General features: G+C 38.8%; 2 protein-coding genes across 2 annotated transcripts; both read right to left on the reverse strand.

Moving 5' to 3' along the window:
* Positions 1–2,743: 2,743 nt before the first annotated feature.
* On the reverse strand, positions 2,744–4,358 carry LOC139747703 (cuticle protein AMP1A-like). Its single transcript, XM_071660305.1, has 3 exons — positions 4,270–4,358; positions 3,672–3,901; positions 2,744–3,083 (listed from the first exon to the last, which is right to left on the reverse strand). Exons 1-3 carry the CDS (start codon positions 4,315–4,317, stop codon positions 2,873–2,875), a joined length of 489 nt encoding a protein of 162 aa, XP_071516406.1. The 5' UTR covers positions 4,318–4,358; the 3' UTR covers positions 2,744–2,872.
* A 2,911-nt stretch (positions 4,359–7,269) lies between these two features.
* On the reverse strand, positions 7,270–23,748 carry LOC139747660 (uncharacterized). The gene is made up of 7 exons (XM_071660226.1): positions 23,630–23,748; positions 21,681–21,889; positions 21,364–21,554; positions 13,725–13,846; positions 8,560–8,685; positions 7,992–8,221; positions 7,270–7,483 (listed from the first exon to the last, which is right to left on the reverse strand). The coding sequence occupies exons 1-7, from the start codon at positions 23,636–23,638 to the stop codon at positions 7,270–7,272; spliced, it is 1,101 nt and encodes a 366-aa protein (XP_071516327.1). The 5' UTR covers positions 23,639–23,748.
* Positions 23,749–26,807: the final 3,059 nt, after the last annotated feature.

The following is a 26,807-nucleotide window of genomic DNA, read 5'->3' on the forward strand; positions in this document are numbered from 1 at the left end:
TAGTAATGATATCGTTGCCGTTACAGTTATTATAGTTTTTGTAGTAATGACGAAAGCCGTTCGTACTTCATGCTAACTCTGCGTAAGATTTCTTAACTTTTCCGAAATGTTCTCTTTCTTCTATCAGCGTATCCCATAGCAGTAGGGTACCAGGTGTCTAGGTTAGTATACCTATGTTCATTGACATTGCTTCATTATCTTATTGCAGTAACATTTTATCATCTGTGTGCCGAATGTTTTTTTGTTCACACACAAACATATATATATATATATATATATATATATATATATATATATATATATATATATATATATATATATATATATATATATATATATATATATATATATATATATATATATATATATATATATATATATATATATGATTTTAAGTTAAAGGATAGAGGTGAGAGTCATTAAGGATTACTTTCCATCATATAGTGCTTATATCTGAATTGACAGGCAGACAACTTTTGTAAGAATGTGAAAAGATATCCACAGAAAGATGACACACAAAGTTTATACAGCACTTTCTGTAGAAAGCATGGCGCATGAAACAGAAATATGACGTCAATCATACAGCGAGATCTCTATTATAATTCTGCAACATCAAAGAGCCATAGTAAGGATTCACTATAAGCCTGTGACAAATTATAGATTGAAAAGCTACTGAATCGCATGCATTGAGAATGATATCATTATACATACATTACAGGTTTGCTGTATAGCAGATTTTAGCATGATATAGTTGGAAAGGATGAACCATGATATAATATGAAACATCGCTGTTCATTTCCTCGCTAAAAAATTTTCTTTATATATTTTAGAAAGATATATTTCACCCTTCTCCATCATATATATATATATATTATCATAAGTTTTTAAAGACACTTAGAAGAAAAGATTTCTAAGCTAACCGTGACTTAGACATATTGGTATTCTGAAAGAGATCACTTTTGTAAAGAAGAAGAAGAAGAAGATGATGATGATGATGATGGTGATGATGATGATGATGAAGAGGAAGAAGTCTAACTTACTATAGGGTTCTACATTGTTTTTCTTGATGTCTGTCGGCAAAATCCACTTAAAAGATTCTTTCAGATATTTTGAACACACACACAGATGGACGAACACACTGATGCACAGAGAGGATAGTCAACAGTAGCTTAGCCAGAACACCTGGCTATACAGTAGGATTCATTCAATAAACTACATTTTAATCAAGATCGCCTAGGATCATATGGACTTATTTGCTACCGATTGTTTCTCATGCTCAAACCACTCAAAGTTCAGAATGCATTCAAAAGTATATTAATAAATTCCTTTTTATATTGTTTTGGGCATTCTATATAATCAGATGAAATTTCTTCCTGATTTACAGTTTGTTTCATAAAAAACAAATCACTTTTTTGAAATTCCTAAAGATATTTTTCCTGATATATTTCGGACTGTGACAGTGAATAATTCAGTAATGTGCACAAGGTGAATAGTTATAAGATAATCATTGCACTTTATGATCTTATCTCAATAATCAACGTTTTCGAATTAATTGCTTTATATCTATCATCGTTTTTTTTTTTCTAAGTGATATTTTTCGTATCACTAGAGCACGATTCCTAACTCTGATTGTCTGACCTAAGTCATGACTGATGGTTTATCCTCATCAGTGTCCAAGCTTCTTTGTTGGTCACCTTCAACGGGATTGGAACTGGTTAGTAGTAAACATGTGCTATCGACCCTACCAGACTGATTTGAGATCGAGGCCTCCTACTGCCTCTCCCTCCTGCCAGTGTCATCCTGGCTACCATGGCTGCCACCACCTCACGATTCCTTGACTTTCTCCACCTTCTGTTAACATGATCATTGCTATCAGGACTGTCGCTTCCTCGTCTTCCTTCCACATCCTGCCAGCATCACCCTCGTCATCAACGCTGCCCTCACTTATCTCCGTTATCTAGTCTCTCCCTCCACTGTCACCAGTGCCGTTTGCTGGTGTCATCACCGATGCAGGTAGATGCTGTCCATTTCCGCTGTCAGTGGCTGTCCTCATTACATATGTTCTTTTCTTACGGTTGTCAGCGCTGACATCAAGGCAGTCACAACACTACCGACCTCTTCTGTTGCCCTCAAGACCCGAAGTAAATCGAAATTGCAAAAAAACACGATCATTGAAATCGATCACTGAGGATTATTGATCATCTAATATTTTTCGGATTGTACATCTGAGTGTAACTGGAGTCATTACAAAGTATAACACACACACACACACACATTTCCTCTATATATATATATATATATATATATATATATATATATATATATATATATATATATATATATATATATATATATACATATATATATATGTATATATATATATATATATATATATATATATATATAGTGTGTGCGTGTGTGTGTGTGTGTGTGTGTGTGTGTGTGTGTGTGTGTGTGTGATATGCAACTAAGATTTTTGTGCTTCTCTCAACGATGTCAACATTTTTGATAATCAAAGGCAGCCACGTTATGTGGGCTGCTCGTGTCATGGACGCTGTTACCTAGACAGAGGCCGGTTGTGGCATGTCAGAACTCACTAAAAAATCCTGTCTTAGCGTCTTACTGGTGGGTGATCGGTGTTTGGATTAGTGCGATACAATAGAACATATTTCTTTCATTTCAGACTCCATCCTAACATACGAGTCAGGAGATGACACCCATTTGAACCAAGTGAAACAAAGTGGAATATCATAGATTTATTCTAAATGCCACAAAAACATAAAAGATAAATAATACAAAGAAAATGCTTTCATACAATGTGTACACGATCGATGAACATGCAGGAAGACAACACGGCATCCATCACTATTGACTAGGGAGCACCATAGCTGCCGGAGGGCGCTGACTTCCCACGGGCGCGGGCAGCGTCTTCCTCAGCAGCGAAGGCGATCTGGTCCAGCACGAACTGAGGGATTGGGTGGGGGAATGCAGGAGCCACTGGCAGGAGGTCAGACTCGGGCTGGAAACCGTTTGCGTCGGCGACGAACTTCACGTGGACGGGGACGCCCTCAGGGGAGGTGTATCTGTGGTGAAGGAAAGATATATACTATAGCTTTGGAAGACAATAGATGCAGGATGCATCATACGAAAATAAATGAGGACATTTTCAGTCGATTATGACTATATGCATTTAAACAGGATGAATTAATGGATGAAACGGCGAATACAATTAGCGTCTCATATGTAGTGTAGTTAAACACGCACATCATTATCATCAGAAAGAGTAACTTATGAAAATATCGCATCATCAGAGGAATTGTCACGGTGGTGGCACTAAGCTGGCTTTGGTTATCACTAATAGATATGTAAAACCTGATAATGCTACAGAGCTATGGAGTAAGCATGCTATATTTCAGTGATGTAGAAACAAATAGCGTACCATCCGTAACAAATAGCTAGTTTTTTCCTGCATTTCTCCTGGAAATGTATATCGAACATATTGTAATTTTCCTTATCATGGGTATATCATCTTAAACTTTGATCATTTCCTATGTAATTACCAAACATATGAGGAATACCTTATAAGGCTTAGAGATCTCTTCGTGGCTCATATTACTTACTGTCCATGTACATGAAAACCAAGTCTGGGCCACAACCCAGGTGGTACTCACGAGAAATATCCGGAGCTAGCGATGGCACCATCTGCTCCAGGAGCACCAGACTCTGAGACAACGATGCCGTTGGCGGCTTCCATGTCGAAGTTGTACCTGCCGTCGTCTTCGATGACGCGGTCGTCCCTGAGAATGGCCACGACCTCGTGAGAGTCATCGTAGCGAGGTGGCTGAGGGGCGGAGTACTGTGGGGCAGCGGTGGCCACAGCGGCCAGCAGGGCGAGAACCACCTACACAACACAGAAGCAGATGTTGGATCAGATGACAACAGGTTTATGTACGGAGGAAATGTTGGTAAGGAAAATATTACTTCACTGCATAATTTTCTACTAAGATAATGCATTCGTAATTTTTGTAAGTTATACTTAAATATGCTTTGGCTTTTCTAAATATCTATAGCCAGGTGTTCCAATCATCTTAATTATCTGCACATTTGTTTTTTAGCTCGATAGAAACAATTCGTGAATATAACCATGAAACCAGTTTATTTAGAAGCAGGCAACTCATATTCGTAAACAAATTATCGAATATGTCGTCAAAGGTGAAAAGCTTTATCTTATCATCCTTTCCACTTATGTAAGGCAGGTGCTGGACTTACAAACTTCATGTTGCTGGATGCTAAAGGATTCTGGTGCATAGCCTTCATGACCGACCCTACTTATAGTGCTGACTGGCCATGCGGTTACCAGTCATGCTTTTCCCAGCCCTTTTCAATCCGGTTTGTCTGTGACCTTCTATTTTGTTTTGCAATATCAACCCGGTCGTTATAGTTTTTCTATCTGTGATGACCTCAGCTTGCGGTGTATGTGCTAGAGATGACGGCTGACGTCGTCTCAGTGTTATTTCCTTTCAGGTTGACCTTTGATGTCACACGTCAGACCGCTGGTATAATCGTTCCAGGTGAAAACCTGTCATAGTTCTGTAGCTCCATACGGCAGTAAGTCAAGCATGAAGCATAGGGAAGTATAAATCTTATTCATACAAAACCAACACATTCCTCCTAGCAGCTTCGTGATTCATGACACGGTGGAGGTAAAAGTTTTCCGGTTCAAACTTTATCAAAGCTCACTGTGCAAGGTCTTCTGCTATACTTTTTTCTTACGTTATGTTATTGACCTTGTGAAGTACTTTCACATAAGAATTATGCTGTCAAGATTTTACGGTGTAGCATGTTAGACCAGAGTGGTTTTTGTTTTTTATTCAAACCTATCTTTACCTTTCAGTGCAATTTAGTAAATATATATCTTGGGTGCTTAAACAGATGTGCTTCCCAGTCCACAAATCATGTGGTTGAAGAGTCAGCCAAAGTCTGCTCATAATGAATATTTTATATCTTAATGAGATTTAGGAACTTAGTATAACTCTGTCATGAATATAAATCAGATTTATGGAAGAGATAGAAAACAAGGATCAACACTTTTGAGATCAATGGTTTTTTCTAGCATGGGGTGATAAGGTCAGTTAGTTACTACATTTGATCTTTGAAGTACGTGTGACTTATATTGCCGAGGTTAGAACGCTGTTATCGGTTGTTTACAACATTAGATAGATATGCATTTGTATATGGAAAGGCTTGGGTGAATAACATATAGAAGTCTCAAGGGTAATGTATAGGGTTCAACAATAAGCACTAAGATTCATGTTTTGCATACGGCAAAAGAAATTATTGTCATTTTGCTCTTCACTTCGTAGAAAAATGCATATATGAACTTATGAAAACCAAAAACTGATTTTTTTTTTTTGGCATGGTATCGCAAAGCCACTGGAATTTAACATTTGTTTAAACAATTTATCTAAAACATCAATTCTTCCAGGTTTTCATTCTACTGGTGAGTAGAGAACACCTGGCAGGTAGATAGAAAATGATATTGACGACCAACTGTTGAATAATTGTTTATTGTAATGACACATCCTTAAGAAGAAAAAGGAAATCTTGTAAATTATTCACTCTATATCATATTGGATCCAAGTTCAAGTATCCTAGATCTTTCAATTATAAATCCCTAAAATTGGCAAAGAAATAATTTGATAGAGTTAAACCTAAACCTCTCCTTGATAACAAGAATCTTAGGTCTGCCCTTTTAGTGACATTTTCGCATTACTTCCCAGGTTGTTTAAAGTCTTTGATGTAGATGTAGCCTTCAGCAATAACAATACTATAAAGATTATTTTAATCAAAAACTCACCAGAAAATTTTGCAGGCTGTGTTTACACAATACCTTGTAAAAATTTTGATATGTTTTATGTTGGGCAGACTAGTATGGATCTTTATGTGAGACTTAAGCAACATAGATATGGTATAAGAAGAGGACAAGAATCAAGTGCTTTGTTTAATCATGTTAAAAATTATGACAATTGTATTGACTGGAGTAATGGCAATTCAGTTATAAACTGTAACTCCTTTACCACAAGAATTTATATATTCATCATCACACTGAACATAATGCTGCTTAGGATATTCGATAGCAACGTTATTTCGAACTCTGACATTTGAGGGATCGAAGCTCAGTTCCGACACTACTGTGGTGTTCCATATATGAAGGCTAGAATGATATGGTTCACGTATTCCAGAGTTGCTATTCAAGCTATTATCATGGGTACTAAAGTTCAGAATGTATCACCAGATACATACGAATTTGCAGAAATATTGTTTATGCTATCATTTCTCCTCAGGTGTGCATATTTGTAAACACTATTTCTTGCTAATAGACAAAGCTTTAGTTCAGTGCTTCAAGTGATAATGAAACCCTAGTACCGCACATAATTTCGTTATTAATTTTTCTCTTGTCAGATCAAGCAACAGTTTCCTTATGATAATTGTATCTTTTTTAACACCATCCTGATTATTGGATAGAAGACTTGAATACCAGATATGTAAAGCAGCATAGATATAGTTGTTGTGGTATTACATAATACAGAAGGAACCTTCTCAGTTCTTAGGTGTTGTCTGTTTGCATCATGTGTGTACATAATACCCAGAGATCCTTCAGTGTTGTCTGTGAAGGGTCGACTAAACGCTTTTGGAAGCCCATCCATCACATCTCTGAGAGCATGAGGTCCCACTACCAACACTTGCATCACCTGAAGGAGACCTTTACCTTCTGGTCTGGTTGATATATACAAGAAGCAAGTACCACTTGATTGCACAATGAAATAAAAATAAGAAGATATAAGGTATATAACTTAAAGCACCCCTAAAGACGGAGAATGAATATGACATAGATGGGGAGACAACTCTTTATAAAGGTTATTTAGCAGAGGAACGATGATGCAGTGTGAGTGTGGCTGGAGGAAGATATTAGATGTGAGCAGGAGGGAGAACCCTTGACTTTTCCTGCTGCAGTGTGCCATAGCGACTGAGGCGAACCGGTTCAGTGCCATGAAGCAATGCTTTTTTTCACCCTTTTAGCTGCATGTGTTTGAAATATTCTTCGAAGATAAACACAGTAGGAGCTTAAATTATTTTATTTTGCTTTGACATATAAATAAAAGATGAAATGAATAAACAATTCAGGGAAAGTCTGTGTTGAAAGGAGGACGAGTGTGTCTGGTTTGTAGGCTGATGGCACACCAATATTTTTTCATTCGTAGCTCTTTTTTATGGAGCACCATAGCTGCCAGAAGGTACTGAGGACTTTCCACGGGCGCGGGCAGCGTCCTCCTCAGCAGCGAAGGCGATCTGGTCCAGCACAAACTGAGGGATTGGGTGGGGGAACTCGGGAGCCACTGGCAAGAGGTCAGACTGAGGCTGGAAACCGTTCTCATCGGCGACGAACTTCACATGGACGGGGACGCCCTCTGGGGAGGTGTAACTGTCGATGGGAAGATAATCTAAGTTGATATCCTTGAAAAGAGTAGTAGAAATTTCGGCTTGTAATACATTAAGGCGACCACAGAATGTCGCAATTGTTCCACCTTTGGATATATAGATTACATCATCCATAAACTGGTTTTAGCAAATGACGTCTCAAACTGAACTTCAATGCGATGGTAAGGAAACAACTGGTATATCAAACTGATGAAATCATTCAAAGCTGCTGAGAATCAGAGACATTACTGAGCTGTATATGGAAGTTACAACAACATGTTCTTGTCATACTCTGTGTTGTGTGCAACAGTCCACTTCAACATTTTGTTCAAATGAATCTATATCTTATCCAAGTTTAGCAGAAAGTCGTTAACAAAATTGCGTTAATGTAAGAAAATGAACAATTTGTATTGATAACATAATCTAAAATCGAATGAATATTCTCCATTGGAATGTCTACCTTAGAAATGGGTATGCAACACAAATATTTGGGCAACAACCCAAGTACTCACGAGAAGTAACCGGAGCTGGCAATGGCGCCTTTCACTCCAGGAGCACCAGACTCTGAGACAACGATGCCGTTGGCGGCTTCCATGTCGAAGTTGTACCTGCCGTCGTCTTCGATGACGCGGTCGTCCCTGAGAATGGCCACGACCTCGTGAGAGTCATCGTAGCGAGGTGGCTGAGGGGCGGAGTACTGTGGGGCAGCGGTGGCCACAGCGGCCAGCAGGGCGAGAACCACCTGCACAAGAAACACTCATAGTGTTAACGAAGATGATCCTAGTGATGGACGAACATCCTGTGACAGTTTAGTGGATAACTCCTCTACGTCCACAGAACACACTCATTTGTCATTTGCAAGATTAGACATTACATATGACAAGCCTACTGAATCATATGATACGTGTAATAGTTTTTTATCATTATCTATGAGACTTTAGTAATATGAAGTGAAGAGAATATAAAAAGATGAACTCGGAGGGCGAAACCTGTTCCTTCTTTATGATTGACAAAGGCACCAACTGTGAACTTACAAAGATATCAGTTCTGACCTTACATAGGAACCATCTATGAACTTACAAACTTCATTTTGTCTGATCTGGAGAGCTTCTGATGCCTTAGGTGCCCAAAACGATCTTCTTTATAGTGCCACATAGCCTGGTAGTTGCCAGCTGTGGCTTTACCATCTATTTCGTACCACTTTCTCTATGACCTTAAACATGACACTTTTCAACTTTGTCATTATAGTTTTTATGCGTATGAAAGGATTTCCCACATGACACTGACTTTGACCTAAAGTTACTTTTTCCATTGTTAACCTATGACTAAGAGTATTTGAGTCGTGATACATTCATCTTCAGGAGCTGCAGCGCTGATGAACATCTGCAGGAGTACCACAACCCAGGGCAGCGGTATCAAACACTGAACTTGCTGAAATTGAACTGAGATAATTTTCTTATAATCGAGATTGTTCCTGACGCCATGATAAACTGATTCGCATTTTCCTCTTATGTGAGAATTAGATATGAATATTTATAGAAAATATCTTTTTTTCCAGGTCTCTCTTTTTATGTTCCATTTTCAAAGGAGTAACTTATTTCTCTGCTTCTGGCTATAGCGCAGCCTCAAAGTTGTAGAAGCCCCATAAAGGGATCCTAAGCTTGTACAAATGCCCTAATGTCAGCCTTCTTAAAAGATAGAAATAATTAGGATTTGAGGAAGAAGGAGAGACGAAAGAAGAAAGAGAATTCCACAGGTACGATGAACGGAGACATGGTAACGGTCACGTCTCGTGTGGCTGATCCTCATATAGAAATTATGGGAAACAGCAGCCATGCTCATGCCGAGGGGCTCAGACCTTAGTGGCTGGGATACAAGGAAACACTTCATGAGAGTTGTGGCCGAAACAATACCTGTGGAACAGACAGAAGGCCTGGAAGGAAAATTTTGTTATTGAAGTAGTATTGATAAGGCTGATGATTTCTGATTCCTCTGTGGCTCAGAGATAGAGAGAGAGAGAGAGAGAGAGAGAGAGAGAGAGAGAGAGAGAGAGAGAGAGAGAGAGAGAGAGAGAGAGAGAGAGAGAGAGAGAGAGAGAGAGAGAGAGAGAGAGAGAGAGAGAGAGAGAGAAGAGCCATCTTTGACACACATGTTGTACCTCATACTGGGGAGGACGAGGCTCCTACATATACAAAATTGCTCCTCGAGAGAAAAACGATTTCGACACCTAGCTTTTGGAAATCATATCTTATGATAGTCGTTACGTCCACTTTCCAGGAAAGAGAGGAGTACATGGTTACTATCAACATATCCATTGCTATTTCAGGTTTCTATTGTGGTACTGAAATTGAAATGTAGAGAAAGATATGTGGGTAATAATTGTGTTTTTTAATCATTTACTTGAACCTGGTTACTCCTTCCACATTCTGTGATATTAGATATGTCTGAAGTAAAGGGGGAAATCTATTCAGTACGATCTATCTATTCATCTATCTCTATCTATCTATCTATCTACCTATATATATATATATATATATATATATATATATATATATATATATATATATATATATATATATATATATATATATATATATATATATATATATATATATATATATATATATATATATATATATATATATATATCAAAATTATTCATCGTAGTGTCTCAGATATCTCCATGACATTTGACCAAGGTAATGATGTGCTTTGCTGCACACAGCTCTAAGCCCAGCGGGAGGACCAGTTGCCATTATCTCGCTTTTCATCTCAATCTTTGGGTTCAACTTCCCAGAATCGCGATTGAGGTGGACCTGAAGCTTAGCATGACTGTGCCTTGTAAGGGAAGGAAAGGCATCAGTCAGCTGGATCTCAAGTAAGGCTTCATGTAACTACATCTCGTCTCGTTCATCATGTCTTGACGATAGGAGACCATTTATTCTTCTTTCGGAAAGAGGAATTATTGATATCGAAAAGTACTTTACACTCAGGTGAGCACGATTACGCTACAGGCCTTTAATTCTAACGCTGACGGATTTCTGATAAGAATGTTAGATTCACCTTCAAACTGCTGACAGTCTGAGAGGGTAAGGCCTTTACAGGCAGCTGAACCTTGAATAGAAAATCTTTGATCGTATTTCGTCCCATGGAAGCATTTTTTTCTTACATTCGTGTGGACGATATTTTCATAAATATTTTCAATGACTTTTGATATACACGTCACGAATACATATCACTTCTCTTAATTTAAGGGATAAACATGGGAGTTCAGAACTGTGTTGAGCTGAGTCATGATCACAGAGCAACGACCGAAACCAAGTGTCATTTGGGGTTCAATACCGATCGACACACTCTGATGGTCGAGCATGTGATCATCAGTCGACACTGAGTGGTTGTCGAGTGTGTGATTTTTTATGTCGTATTTCCATCACTGTCATATAGATTAATTGGCACTTTTAGCCGTTAGTATATCTTTGTCAAAAGCTAAATCGTAGCTTCAGTTCTTACCTATTTGAAAGAATATTAAAGTTACTAAATGGTTTATCAGTAAAAGATGTAGCTAACATCTTGTAATCAAACTCTAAGCAGAAAGTATTGGATATAGGTTATTGTCTCTGGACACAGTATCATGAAATACTTAAGAAATAAGAAGCCCTTTAAGTAGAAAGCAGTCTCTCAGTTATCTCTCACTTTACAGTTATTTTCGTCATGTATTAACAGAATCATCCAATCACGTCTCATTGCATAGCCCTCGCTGTAGATGTATCATAATATTTATGTTATCACATTGCAGTCATCGTCATAGATACATTGCCATGCTGAGCGTTTCAGTGTGCTCTCATGACACACTCGCCACGAAAGTTATATTCCTATATAAGATTCCAGTGCTGGATGATAGTTGGGTCACCCTCGCCACTCACACGACCCTGGCTATTTCCTGACCTCGGGGGATGAAGTACCTCACATGACCTTACTTCCAGCTGTGTCTGGACGAGCTGTCACCACTTTTACCATGACCTTTAACCTCCTTCCATCATCTACCGGTGTATCATTACGGTTTTTGTTGATCAGATGGGAGTGGGTGTGATGCTCTCGGGTAAGTTTCACTAAGCGGCGGTGGCTACGAGTAAAGGTCAATTTTTTTTTTTTCAGATCTCTGTTATGACTTCATGTTATTCGTCGTTCGAACTTAACACTACAGTAAATGTGGAGCCACCGATCACCTCACAGAAATATGGGACGTCATAAAAAACACAGGAAATATCTGATTATAGAATGTATAGTTAAAGGTATTATAACAAAACAACGTCTCTGTGTCACTTTGGTTGATGGTAAATGTGTGAGAGCATTTCAAAATGTAATTCAAAACTGCGAAACAAATGTCACACTTCCTGGTTTTTAGTAATATATATCCATATATGTAAAGTATTGTAAGTGTATCATCAGTAAGATACCTTGAGTGAGACTAATACTACTTTTTCTCTTGACTTACCTTAAGGAATTTCTGGCTCTTGTGAGGGAAATACTGGAAGAAAACTGGTTTTAATGCTTCCAGTATTTGAGATGATTTATTTGCTATTGGCATCTATCAATAACCTATAAGGCTTTAATCTCCTCCATGAGAAAATTTTGTATCATAGGCAAGTTCAGAATTCCCTAAATGCATTAACCACTGATAGTCTACGTGGATGTTATGTTCCGCTATTTATAAACTTTGGTGATATCATCGTCAAGACAAACCATAAATCCACAGGGAGTAAACACCTAGATTCTTCACCAAACAATGATGATCCAGTAAGTTTCTAAACAAGTTATTATTTTCAAGTTCATGTAAATGGCAAATGTTTGTTGTCAATCTTATCTCAAAATGTCGTTTATACTTAGAATTCTATATAGTCAGTGAGACCAGTTCAACCTTATAAACCTGTGTTGTTCATGTCAGGGTCTGACACCAGATAGTGCTGGTCTGCCGAGCTGCCCTTGACATTCGGTTGAGCACAATGGGCCGCGGTGTACACGGTTGTGAATCAATTAAGGGATTTACATAAGGAATAGAATACCATTACACTTTATTTGAATCTTTCCTGAGACACTGACTGAAAAATTCGCAAGCCACTTGTACTAAGGTTCATCGAAAGAAAAATTGATACAAATGTTCATATTCTCTGCTTCAACATTCCTAGACATATTAAAGGTCAGGAACTTACTAAAAGAAGAGGGAAAGAATGTCAGACATAAGGTCTTTATTACATTACCATTACTAGTAAGGAAAATAAACACATATCTGAACGTGGGCTATGGATGCTTTAACGTAATTTTAGGTCATATGTCGAGTTCTGTTTATTCAACTCGTTATAGGTATCCAGTCTGAGAACTCAGCATCTGCATGTCCCACGCTTTAAGGACACTTTACATAATGCAGTATGAAAACACACATTGCGCACATCGTGGACCTTGACCCTACCCTCCACTCTATCTGGCAAACCCCGCATAATGAACAGTGCAAACCTGTTTCCCAAACGCGGGGAGTATTGTATAGATGCCATAGTCATTTTATCTTGTGAGCAGCATTTCCATTTGTACAAGCGTTTTGTTCGTCAGAATATGGAGCACTGTTAACGAATCTTAGGGATGAGGGGGATGTACCTCATCCATATTCCTCTTACCCAGAGTTGAATCAGAAATTTACCGCTTTATGAATTCCTGTCAATTCTTCAACCATACGTTTCCATCTGCCTGAATTTTGCTGCCCTCCTCTTGTTCCAGAGGCAGTATTTCGGTCACTACTCTCTTGAGCTGTCTGCAAGTGACTAAGCCATAGTCCCGTGGAGAGCGCGTGGCTGTTGCTTCCCATAGATTTTTTTTTTTTGTAGCAATCTGCCGTACGAGGATTGACTGCTACAATGCCTTTGTCTTTTCTCACACAGAGAGATTGTGGAATTTTCTTCTTTCTCTTGTCTTTCTCTCATCCTGTAACCTTTCCACCTCACAGAGCTGGGTCTTCAAACACTTAAGGAACCATAGTTTAATCTCACTTATGTTTTAAATCTTTTTTCACTCGAGGAGGTCATGATTAGTGCATGGTGGAGAGAGAGAGAGAGAGAGAGAGAGAGAGAGAGAGAGAGAGAGAGAGAGAGAGAGAGAGAGAGAGAGAGAGAGAGATTACTGCGTTAGCCGTTTCACGCTTTAACGATGAAAGCATCACACATATGTTTCTGGGAAGCGTATGTGGAAAATCATACTAAGAATACAACAGGTTCGAGTCGCTGAGCAAGTGTGGGCGTCAGGAAATACATCATCGACACTGTAAGTGTTGGTGATACGGCCAGTGTGCAACACTGCAGGAGTGGACGACGCTTCAAGTCTGGGGTAACACAAAGCATGTGATAAAAATGAGAATATTAGAAGAGGGAGACAGTGATAATAATTACACAGGATATATACATATATAGAACAGGTATAGGTGACCTTACAAATAAGGTCAAAGTAACACCTATGAACAAGATGACACAAGCACAGATGACGCAGCTTGTGTGGGAGACTCTTAAAGGAATCATTATTACTTCGATGCTTTAATTCCCGTACCATCGCCCCGGAGACACTAGCCTCCGCCCCAAAAAAGTGCCCCGGCCACTATCTGCCAGACGTGGGTTCTTCTGCTCCTCGCAGCATTAAGGTCACTCAATGTAGCGCTTCCTCGCTAAGCGCAATTCTCTTGTGTTGCCGCTCACTCCAGAACGTGTGAGATAAAAAAGTTGCAGAAATCAACAAAGAAACAATCGCTTTATCGCAGTGTGTGTGTGTGTGTTTGTGTTTGTGTTTACTACAGTAATGCAAATCTAGGCAGTGTGTAAAGTGACGTATGTATAAATAAAATTCCATAGAACAGAACCAGGAAACCATTTTTGTGGTGGTACAGAATCATAGTCGTTGATAGTGTAAACCATGAGAGGCTACCGACTTGTTGTGTTGCAACACACGTCTACGGGTATAGCAATAATGAGTGATGTATCGCTGACACGAGACATGACTGAATCCACTGATGGAAATGGTAGACTTCTTTGGGTTTCGTAAGACAGATGATGAAAATGTCAAATTTATATATAATGAGATATAATCAATTATCGTTTTAGTTTTCTTTCATCATTAAAGGACTAAGTATGATGAATTTAAAACGCGGATAATAAGATAGCGATAGTAATAAGAGCAGTTATTTTGTTACATCAAATTATCTAAAAAAAACCATAGTTTTTCAAACAACACTTCTTTCACATGAACTAAAGCAAATATATATATATATATATATATATATATATATATATATATATATATATATATATATATATATATATATATATATATATATATATATATATATATATATATATATATATATATACGAATAAAGTGCATATGAACGCGCACCAGAATTATTATCTAAATAATGTGAGTGTGGTTGGGAGAAAATATTTCAGGCATTCTTCCACTGATGATAGACCTTCCTCTTGAGGAAAGCTGCAGGAATTCAAGAAAATCTTGGAGAGATCAAGAGGTCTGCATCAAGGTGTGGGACAGAGTGGTTTGTTGGGTATTTGCGTGATGAAGCCAGTGGAGAAGACATGAGAGAAGCCTGCTTTCCAGAGATAATTCCAAAGTAATAGCTGCAAAAGACAGGGAGAAGCAACTCTGCCGCAGGGAGAAAGGGATTCATTGTGGGGCGCAAGAGACTGGGAGCTGATAAGACCAAGTGCCTGTAATCAGTCGAGAAAGAACGTTGAAGAACCCCCTTATTGTGCAAACTGTCTTGAGGGTATGTAACATATACGTATTTACCAAATGGCGTCCTAGATACGTCTCTTCGTTGTATATGAACTGACTGTTATATTTCTCTCTTGTGTCTCCCCTGATAATGATGATTATTACACGAAAGTGCACTTGGCAACTTATCGTGTTTCATTTTCCCCATGGACTCATGTTCACGATAAAGTTACCAGCTGTCATGATAAAGTTAGTAACTGTTGTCATGCATAGTGTGGGTACCAGGTGCTGTCTTGTGGGCGTCACATGATATAGGCACGAAGTGTTCTCTTATGTTCCTCATTCATATCATGTTTATTTCATGTTGTTTCATTTCTGTCCTTCTTATCGCAAATATTAGATTCTGTCTTGTGCTTAAGTTGCCCTCAGTCGACTGCTATCTCTAAGTTGTTTGTGATCATTCATGCTCAAGTTACCAGGGGTGAGAATTCCAAGTAAGAATATCCATTATCAACCACTTTTGCCTAACTCTTCGAACCTTCTGTAATTCATGATGTTCTAAGTATATGTCAGTCTTTGACCCTGTAATCATTTTCATTATATCTTATATTTTCTATAAGTTAATTGACCATCACAAGCCAGGCAAATGGTGCCCAACCTGTCGTAAGAGACACCGAAGATTTTATATTTAACAATGTTAAGCAGTGGAAATGGTGTTAGGTAACAAATTACACAGAAAAACGACACAAAAATCTTCATACTTAATCCCCACCTTCCGAAATGATAACCTGTTTATTCGTTGATAACTAATTTATTAAACTTCAGGTCTGAAGCCAGGGTTAAATGATGCACACTTTTCTTAAGATTTTTGAGGCATAAGAGTTCTCTTTAACTTTACCCGGAACTGTAGCTCATAAACCTGTAAACTAGTGGTAAAACAGCATGATGCAAGTTTTCTGTGTCTACGACCTAGCCACCGGCAGTCGCTCACTGTCCAGCGCGTGTGGGCCTCCGAGCCAGGCTAAGTGCTGGGAAGAAATCCTCTATAACCAGGGACATTTCTGGTGTTTACGATCCCTCAACAACACCACCTATAACTCTCCATGATCATAAACGTCACAGATATTCAACAGAGATGATTCATACGTAAGTCTGAGCCTTGCACTCCACCCAGTCGCTGAATCCCACTAGGAACATCAAATAGTCAAGGTTGGTCTGCTCGCATTACCTTTGCGATGATGTATCAAGCGGCTTTATATTGATCTGCCTCACTGATCTCACTGCCGCTAGTAACAGATCATTATAGCAGATCAACATTACTGTTCTCCCTGCCGCTTGTAACAATTCATGATACCTGATCCACTTCACTGTTCTTACTGCCGCTATCAACATCTGTTGTTAATTGATTTAGTTCAGTGTTTGCAGTGCTGTTTTCACCAGCTAAGGATGACTAGCAGTACAAGTACACTATACACGGTCACTAATGTTATTAAGTCAGACTTCTCAATACCTAAGTTTAAATCTATTTTACACTAGTTATTTTTCCGTCCCTGAATTATCGTCTCGTTCTTGTGTGATACCACGTTGCATAATTTTCTGTCTTCGTTTCGATTTCATATTGCCCTTATACTTTATATAATTTGATATTCATGTTGAATAATCAAAAGAATTTGACAATAATTCATACAGTCAGTCAATGAACCTATCCCATGGCATTTGTAATACCGAGTTTGGAGTGCTATGAGAATGAACAAATATTATTCTGATATATAACTTTCTTATTTCCGGGTGAGTTATCCATAGTTTGAGTTAAGGAACACTTAACTAAATATCTAGATTAAGGAACACTTACTATCTATCTCAGATAAAAACACTTATCAAAGGATTAATTTTTGGAATATATATAGTAGCTTAACCTAAGGAGCTCTTAGCATTTGTTTGCAATTTAGGAATACTTAGTACACGTTCAACATGATCCAACGAGTGAGACAAATTGATAACCTTTGCTTCAATACTATTATCAAAAGGGAACTTTGGTATATGAAGGAACTGGTTCCTCTCTCTCTCTCTCTCTCTCTCTCTCTCTCTCTCTCTCTCTCTCTCTCTCTCTCTCTCTCTCTCTCTCTCTCTCTCTCTCTCTCTCTCTCTCTCTCTCTCTCTCTCTCTCTCTCTCTCTCTCTCTCTCTCTCTCTCTCTCTCTCTCTCTCTCTCTCTCTCTCTCTCTCATGTACCCTCCTGAGATGATATTCTCACCAAACACAATATTACAAACTAGTATTACGTCATAGATATAAGTATGTCAGCTCCAGTTTTCTATTACATATCCAGCCGCCGCCTCTTCTACTTCAGTTCTTCGAACACAACCCTTGAATACAACCCTTATATGCGATATAGACCGTTAGCCTTTGACCTGGCTCATGAAAGTCAAGTCAAAGACTAACCCATCATACTCAGGGGTCGTATAGCTGTTTTCAAGGGTCGTACTGTGGTGCTCAAGGGTCGGACCATACTGCTGAAGGGTCGTACCGTCTTACTCAAGGGTCATAACGAGGGTCGCACCGTAAGTGGAGGTCAAGGGTCGTACCATCTTGATCAGGGTATTAGATTTACAAGTCTACACCAACATCCAATAACGAAAAACAATATTTGTATATCAATCACTACTGGTGCACATTATCTTAACATGTATACAGATACAACCTGATTATTGGTTGATTTATTGCACTGCTCCCGGGCACCAGTAGGTATGAATATTCACGATAAGTATAGATGAATACTTAACACGCTCGAAAATTATGCTTATACATCACTTGAAGATTTTATCTACCTTCACAGAAGAGGTTCAATGACCTATCTTCAAATACAGCTGCTCTCTCTCGTTTCTAGATGTAACATCGTGTTATATAAATATACATTTGCCTCATTATGATAAATATTTGCACCAGTGCTAGTCACGGTTCCGATACGTGTGTCTGACTTATATATGAAGCTTAGTAATTAGCAAGGAGGGGCTGGGTCACCTGTTAAGACAGTAAATGTTACATTGGCCAAATATTACATTGAAGAATTTTAAAAGGAATGTTTACACTATGATTCAAAATCGTTTTATAGACAGATGATGACGAATCTTCAGCCATGACGCCAGAGTTTGTATAAATGCTTGGGGCACATATGTAACCCTAGCACTCGAGATCGACAGTGTTTGTTCGTCACCCAATGACCTCCACACCCTCACCAAACTACATCACATTTTTTATAGCATGAAAAACTGAATGATACTAGATTCTCTATAAGGTTTTCCTATAGGTTCCTATGAGGTTTTCCTATATAATAACTCGAATGACCACAAACCATTTCAGATCACATGTATCTAAAAATGCAGAAAAACTTTTTGATAATCATCAAATTGCCCCGTGAACGTCACTTTTCTTTCAAAGAGTTCAGAGCCTGATATTGTCTGGGATGATATTTTCCAGCAATTCTCACGTTATCATCATCCTCATTCCATACCACCAAATTTGTACCAGATGCGACCTGTGCCTGCCAGACGTATGTTCTTTTGCACTGTCATGTGAATTATGAGAGATCTCACACTGGTCACCCACAACTTCCAGTTTTACTGACACAAGAAGAAGAAGAATTTGCATAAGCAAGACGAATATATTTATGGTATATTATTCTACAATGTGTCATGCCTCATTGGATTCAAATAATCTCTATATATTTTACAGCCCTTTAGACAAACTTTGTTGCTGTTTAACCAGAAGTTAATCGTCATCCGTCATGTCAAAATGTCTCAACAGATGCCAACCATTTATGTGATCAAGTGAATGGCCCAAGTTGCTATCTGATCTCAAATCATAATGTAATCATCTTCCAGTTCTTTTAGCAAACTGATATATATATATATATATATATATATATATATATATATATATATATATATATATATATATATATATATATATATATATATATATATATATATATATATATATATATATATATATATATATATCTAACTGTGTGCATATGTGTATTAAAAAACGTACATTCATTAATTCTTTTTACATTGATTTATCAAAAATATATATTCATTTATTCATTGCTTAATTCTTTGTATTCGTATGACCATTAATGAATTTAGCTGCACACACACACAACATATACATACACATGAGCGCCGAATTCTCTTCCCTTCACTTACAGTACCAATGGATAATTACAAACAGGTAGTTACTCACACACAGACGCTTACATACTCTCATACGTCCAGTGTAAAAGCTTTATGCCTCTCTCTCTCTCTCTCTCTCTCTCTCTCTCTCTCTCTCTCTCTCTCTCTCTCTCTCTGCCTTCTTCTTCGTCTTCTTCTTCCTCTTCTTCCTGTCGAGTAAGCGACGATCAATGGTGCGAATGATCGTTGACCCCACCGCTGAGGGGGCGCCTCTTAGACTACTGGCAAAAGTGTCCGGGTATGGCGACCTTCCCTGACCTACCGACAGGGGTCCCTCGCCCACACCAGACACGACCCTTAATTAACGAATTCGTAAATGAGAGTTCGTCCCGGTCGCCAAATGTGTGGTGCGTTTTTTCTTTTTTCATTGTAAAATGTAATGATTAGTTCTAAATATGTGTAGCTATCAGTTACACTAGAATCACCTGTATAATTAGTTGAGTCGGGCTTTTAATATTTAATGTTGAGGATGTTTGAGGTCGACTTCTTGAAGACCAGATTGTGATCCTCGAGCACTTAGTTAAGACTCTTGTGTATGATGGCCCCTAAGGGTTAAGTCAAAGGTCATGCTCATCGCGGTCGAGGGTCGTACCGTTATGCTTTTCAGATGTTGGACTAAGGAACACACGCTAACTGATATCCTCAATCACTTCATAGTAATTAGACGTCAAGGAGAGAGAGAGAGAGAGAGAGAGAGAGAGAGAGAGAGAGAGGGGGGGGGGGAAGAGGGGGGTTCCAGAACCCCTCCCTTCACCCCTCCTCCCCCGCCTCGTATGCATAATGAAGCTTCACAAGACCTCAGGGAGGACCTGAACCCTGGAGGTTTTACCTTACAGAAGACCGGTTCCTTGTAGAAGGCAGCTGGCTGGGCCTGGAGTGGCTCCTGACGACCATGGCCATAAATACATTGGATATATCCTCTAGATAGATCCCTCCTCAGCAAGTGCTGGGTACATCCTCCTGAGAGATCCCTCCTCAGCAAGTGGTGGGTACACCCTCCTGAGAGATCCCTCCTCAGCAAGTGCTAGGTACACCCTCCTGAGAGATCCCTCCTCAGCAAGTGCTGGGTAACCTTTATAGTTCTGACACTAAATCATTTATCTTATCAGATAAGTTGAGATAGGGGAACATACACACACGCACACACACACACACACACACACACACACACACACACACACACATAACTGCATACAGAAAGACACATAAACAAATGAATGACAAACAAGCATACAGTAGCACACACATAGATATACACAGTTGCACGTATCAATACATATTGTATGTGAACGCTTTTGTTATGTATCTCTGAGTGTTTATTATATGCTTGGGATAGTGTATGTGTCAAATGTGTGTGCATCTATTTCTTAATGTGTGTGTGTGTGTGTGTGTGTGTGTGTGTGTGTGTGTGTGTTGTGTGCGCGCGTGTGTGTGTGTGTGTGTGTGTGTGTGTGTGTGTGTGTATCGAAAATATCTTTAGAAAACATATCTCTTTTCCTTTGAGCTTATCAGTCGCAAATAAATTACACAATGAAGGAGAAACTTTGTAGAAATACACACACACACACACACACATATATATAAATATATATATATATATATATATATATATATATATATATATATATATATATATATATATATATATATATATATAAAGTAAAGGTAATGCTATTTCGGTAATATCTTAAATGTATCAAATAGGTTAATAGATACGAAATGTGAATATCCTTCTACTTTTAATTATTCATTTATACATTTAAAGAAGGCATAAATGGACATTTTTGAAGTGTACGCATGAAGTGCACGACGGTCGCCTATGATCTAGCAATGTAGGTCGGAGCGATGTCGGTGGAAAGTCGTCGCAAGTCGGTGCTCAGTGGTTGTCTAACTGTCGTATCTCCCAGAGCGGGCTTTTTCTGCGTCTTCTGCAGCAGCGAAGGCGATCTGGTCCAGCACGAACTGAGGGATTGGGTGGGGGAACTCGGGAGCCACGGGCAGGAGGTCAGATTGAGGCTGGAAACCGTCCTCGTTGGCGACGTACTTCAGTTCCACGAAGGTACCTTCAGGTGATGTGTAGCTACAAGGAACGAAAAACAGTATGAAAGAAGCGTCATAGAATGATGGTGAGAATTTCAGTATTCATTTTCGGCCAGCGTCAGTGATCTTAACAGGTTATAAGAAACTCGGGAATAACAACACTTACGAGTAATGTCCAGCCGCTTTGATGGTTCCCTGTTCATTCGGTGCGCCTGACTGGGAAACAATGATGCCGTTGCCGGTTTCTACGTCGTAGTTGTATCGCCCGTCATCCTCCTGGATCCGCTCGTCCTTCAGGATAGGCGCCAACTTCTCATCTGTGTAGGAGCGGTCGGGTGCGGCAGCAGCCAAAGCGACAAAGGCGACGAGGATCACCTGACAAACATAGACAAGTGGGTAAGGCATCCCGCCCGATGTGGATATATAGTCGACATTTATACGTTATGATTGAGGTTTGTACACTGGGTGCTGGAGTCAGTGGTATGTATGTATATATCAACACAAGATGGTGTCTGGATTAACGTGCATGTTTGATTGTCAAGAATGAGTTGTGATATTAAGAAATTTGGTTATAAATCGGTTGTAATCACGACAAGGATCCTTCTACGGTTGATGGATTTGTTGTATGCTGGTTTTCCTTCGATTGCCTGTATGTTCGTACCAGTTGTCGTAACCAGCAGTTCTTCAACCGTGCCTGTAAACATCAGCGACAACATAGGTGTTCGTCTTGTGTCATGCCATTAGTTGTCCTCGAGTCTTGTGACCAGTCATAGACTAGATGGGCAAAGAGTAATTCAGTCGTCCTACTGGTCGTCATGCCGTTCTACTCGTGGTCGTTGTGGCTGTGACCAGTAGAACCGGTAGTGTTGTTACGTCAGACGAGATTATATGGACATAATCAACAAAAACAAGCAAGAGAAAAAAGAGTAATTATATTTAAGGCATCAACAACAACCGAGAAGTTTGATTAATACTGTGTGGTTAATTGGACGCAATATTAGATACATCCACATTCCTTTGTGGGATTTGAAACTTGACCTATGCTCTCACCTCTTTTTGTTTCCAGAAATGTAATGAATCGTGATTTTCCTTTAAAGGTTACTCTACTTCTTACTCTATCATATTCCATCAGTAAATTATGGAGGGAATGAGAGGCAAAACTGTACCCAACAACATGATCAACTGATCTGTAAGATTAAATCTATTTTGTGCCAAACAAAAGAATTTCGAATTACTTCATGGAAAGTTGATGACGGTGACCTCAGGTGTGACTCAGGTGAACACTCGACCTAGTGGGGAATTTGACCCAAGTAAGAATTTGACCCAGCTGAGAAACCTGACTCAGCTGAGCACTCGACCTGGCGGAGAATTCCACCTAAGAAAGAATTCGACCCAGCTAGAAATAACTGGCCCAACTGAGAACTCAACCTAACGGAAAATTAACCTCCCTCCCCTCCCCCCGTGCTAGCGAGAGACTCAACATAAACAGATGAATTCGGATGTAAACAAGACTGGTTCTCTACCAATGGTGACAACGGGTTTCCTCAGGAGGGGTTTTATCTTTTCATCATTACTTATTGATAACACGTATGGAGGAGACTGGTGATCTACTGAATCAATAATACTAATGATATATATATATATATATATATATATATATATATATATATATATATATATATATATATATATATATATATATATATATATATATATATATATATATATATATATATATATATATATATTGTGTGGTGGGCATCTGCAACACGTTTTGGTCTGCGAATAAAGTCTTTGAAGAAGTCTTTGGTTTCGTGAAAACCAAAACTTGATACAAGTCTGATTGAGGAACATGATATACTTTCGGTGAACGAGGATGCGTCACACAGAGGTTTTAAAACTTACGAAGACTTAAGAGATCTCTTGAGATCAGGTAAGTTCAGAGTGAATGTCATGATAACGATCCTGTTAACAGAGGCACTTGCAATCACAGAAGCCATAAGACATGGTTATCTTGTACCCATGCCAAGAAGAAACTTTCAGACCACGCCACCTAAACCCGTATATAGTCAAGCTTCACTGAGGAAATGCTCGTCCCAGTCATCTTCTACTTACGAGCTTCATGTTGTGCGAGCTGGAGGAACTGATGCCTTCAGGTCTTTACGCCCTCAGTATATATAGGCGGCAGAAACAGCGACCCGGTGAGTTGCCAGATGACGCCACACATAAATTTCGCGCTTCTCAATACAATTTCTGAAAACGTGTTCAGCGCTTTCTCTTTATATTCATTGGAACTCCTCCATAGGCAAACGCTGTTTCCTTCGAGTTGCCTGTATGTTGGGAGATCTCACCCAAAACTGTACGGTAAAACACCGGCTTCATCACCGTGGGAGCAGGCGACGCCTGTCCTTTGTGGGTCCCCACGGCCGCAGGGAAAGGAGGTCACGGTGGATATTAAACCTCTACATCATTTGTATATTGACGATTAGTCATGTCTTTCCTAGAGGTCGTGGAACTTGATCAATCGAAGACAATTCATCACTCGCGACTCTTTTCCTGCCAGTCTCCAGAGAGTCAGATTTATGGATGCTGAGACGTTTCGAATTCCACTGATCCAAAACTGTCATGAGTAAAGTGAAATTACATTATGGCTCGTTCTTTTCCTCTAGGTAGTGAGACTAAGTGTTTTGAAATGCTATAAACTGATTATTTGTGTACTGAGATCTGTTACATTGGCTGAGTTTCATAAATCTTATTGCTAAAATTTTGGAAAAACAATGTTCTTCAGAAATGTACTTTACTTTTACGTTATAGCAGGATGGACTGATCAAGTTAACAAGTGTCAACAATGGAAAATACCTTTCGGAAATTTATTCTCTCATTCTAGTGTTTGAATATTTCTGTTTAGTGCTTGAATTCTTGAGATAATTCTCCACATAATGACCGCGGAAGAAACTTCTTAGATAACACAGAGACAGAGAGTGTGTTTGCTCATCTTCCATGGACGTCGAACGTTTTATCTACTGAAGGAGAACTGTAGTAAGCGAACGGTTTACTGCGATGCGTATATCTTTATAGCCAAGGAACGAGACTGGACAGGGATGTGTCACTGGAAGGCTCTTAAATGCTGAGCCATAAGTCAGGATACCGCTGCTGCTGCTGCTGACTCTATGAACGGTGTGTAAGGAAATCAACAACCAACATGGATGGTCATGCAGTTAGATAAACATTTTGACACGGCAAACGGCGCGGTGTGTGTGTGTGTGTGTGTGTGTGTGTGTGTGTGTGTGTGCGAGGTTTGGTGATAACACTGTGGGTTTATACCCAGTTCAGGTTTGTCTCCTGTTATATCTGATAAAAATACATAAATATGCATATATATATATATATATATATATATATATATATATATATATATATATATATATATATATATATATATATATATATATATATATATATATATATATATATATATATATATATATATATATATATATATATATATATATATATATATGTGTGTGTATGCAGACAGAACATTTTCTGTAAGACACTGTTTGTTAAAACCCATTCCATATTCAACACTAGCTTTCTGTTAGAAACTGTGGCCAAAACGTCTTGTGTATTTCAAGAATAAAATGAAAATGATTATGGGGCAATTACTGCAATCTTCATCTTATGGAGCAAAACGTGTGGTGAGAAAACCTGAAAATAACAACAGAAAGCATATTAGCGTATGTCTATATTTTGCCTGTGCATAATCTATGTTTCAGTTTGTGAGGGAATGTGAATATGTGTCTGCAGCTATCTATAAGGTTTCATATAAAGGGTTGTCAGACTGAGTGCCTTAGCGTAGATTGTACACCATACATGTAAACATTCATATCTACCTATCTAGTTATTCCTCTATCTACCTATCTATTTGTCTATCTATGTTTTTTCATACTTGATCGTCGTTTTCAGTGTTAGCGAGGTAGTGCCAGGAAACAGACGAAGAAAGACACATCTGCTCACATACATATAGGCACACACACACACACACACACACACACACACACACACACACATATATATATAAAACGACCTCACACCACATATCGTCTGCCAAACATTTCATTTCAAACACATCCACCCTCCTCTGCACAATCATACCTATAGCTCATGCGTCGCAACCACATAATGTTTTGACTATCATTCCTTCACATATACCCATTTTTGCTCTCCGAAATAACGTTCTCTCCTTCCATACATTCTTCATCGCTCCCTGAACCTTATCCCCCTACCCCACCCTATGACTTCCGCTTCCAAGGTTCCATTCGCTACCAGGTGACACAACTAGAAATCACAGATAGCTATCACATACACACACACACACACACACACACACACACACACACACACACATACATTATATTATTTCATACATAACCGTCATTGCCCGCATTAGCGAGGTAGCTTTCGAGAACAGATGACCGAGCATTGGAGGGAAAACTCCTCATTTGGCCCCTTTCTCTGTTCCTTCCTTTTGGAAAAGTAAAACTGGAGGGGGGCGGGGGTGATTTCCAGCCCTCCCGCTCCTGCCCCTTTTAGTCGCCTTCTGCAACACGCAGGTAATACATGGGAAATATTCTTTCTCCTCTATCCTTAGGGATAATTAATGCACGCGCACACACACACACACACACACACACACACACACACATATATATATATATATATATATATATATATATATATATATATATATATATATATATATATATATATATATATATATATATATATATATATATATATATATATATATATATATATATATATACCTAATTGCTTTTTTTCTTTATCGAGACAGTGCCAGCAAAAAACAAACCACGGCCTCATTTGCACACACATTCACTCTCCAGCTGTCGTGTATAATGTACCGAAACCAGAGCCTGTCATCTACCGCGCACCACATGGTTTACCTTGACAGCTTCATATGCTGGGTCAGGTCACTATTTACACGTCGCCCCCCATAGACCATATGAATCGAAATCTTTCCCTCCATAGTGTCTCCCTCCCTCGTGATTTTTCAGGACCTGATGCTCACAAAGCCTCCTTTCTATTGTCCATAACTTTTCCCTCTTGGCCTTCTGCTCTCCTTTAGTCCCTACGTTTCTGACAGCTCAACCATTGTGGTCGTTTTACTGACTATTATCCTCAGTTGTGGAATGATTTTAGTACACTTTTCTCGGCTCGTTATCCAACTTTGATACCACACTTCTCTTTGATGATTCTGCTGTCCTTTATC

Source organism: Panulirus ornatus, chromosome 69 (genome assembly GCF_036320965.1).
Source record: "Panulirus ornatus isolate Po-2019 chromosome 69, ASM3632096v1, whole genome shotgun sequence".
Taxonomy (NCBI): Eukaryota; Metazoa; Arthropoda; class Malacostraca; order Decapoda; family Palinuridae; genus Panulirus; species Panulirus ornatus.

What these genes read in the sequence shown, in the direction of transcription:
- LOC139747703 (XM_071660305.1), bottom strand. Translation starts at nt 4,317, where the DNA reads ATGAAGGCTATGCACCAGAATCCTTTAGCATCCAGCAACATGAAGTTT. An exon ending in CATCCAGCAACATGAAGTTT is followed by an intron (nt 3,902 to 4,269) that starts GTAAGTCCAGCA and finishes TGTGTTGTGTAG; the next exon opens with GTGGTTCTCGCCCTGCTGGC. An exon ending in GCTAGCTCCGGATATTTCTC is followed by an intron (nt 3,084 to 3,671) that starts GTGAGTACCACC and finishes CCTTCACCACAG; the next exon opens with ATACACCTCCCCTGAGGGCG.
- LOC139747660 (XM_071660226.1), bottom strand. An exon ending in AAAGCGGCTGGACATTACTC is followed by an intron (nt 21,555 to 21,680) that starts GTAAGTGTTGTT and finishes CGTTCCTTGTAG; the next exon opens with CTACACATCACCTGAAGGTA. An exon ending in CTCTGGGAGATACGACAGTT is followed by an intron (nt 13,847 to 21,363) that starts AGACAACCACTG and finishes GTGTTACCCCAG; the next exon opens with ACTTGAAGCGTCGTCCACTC.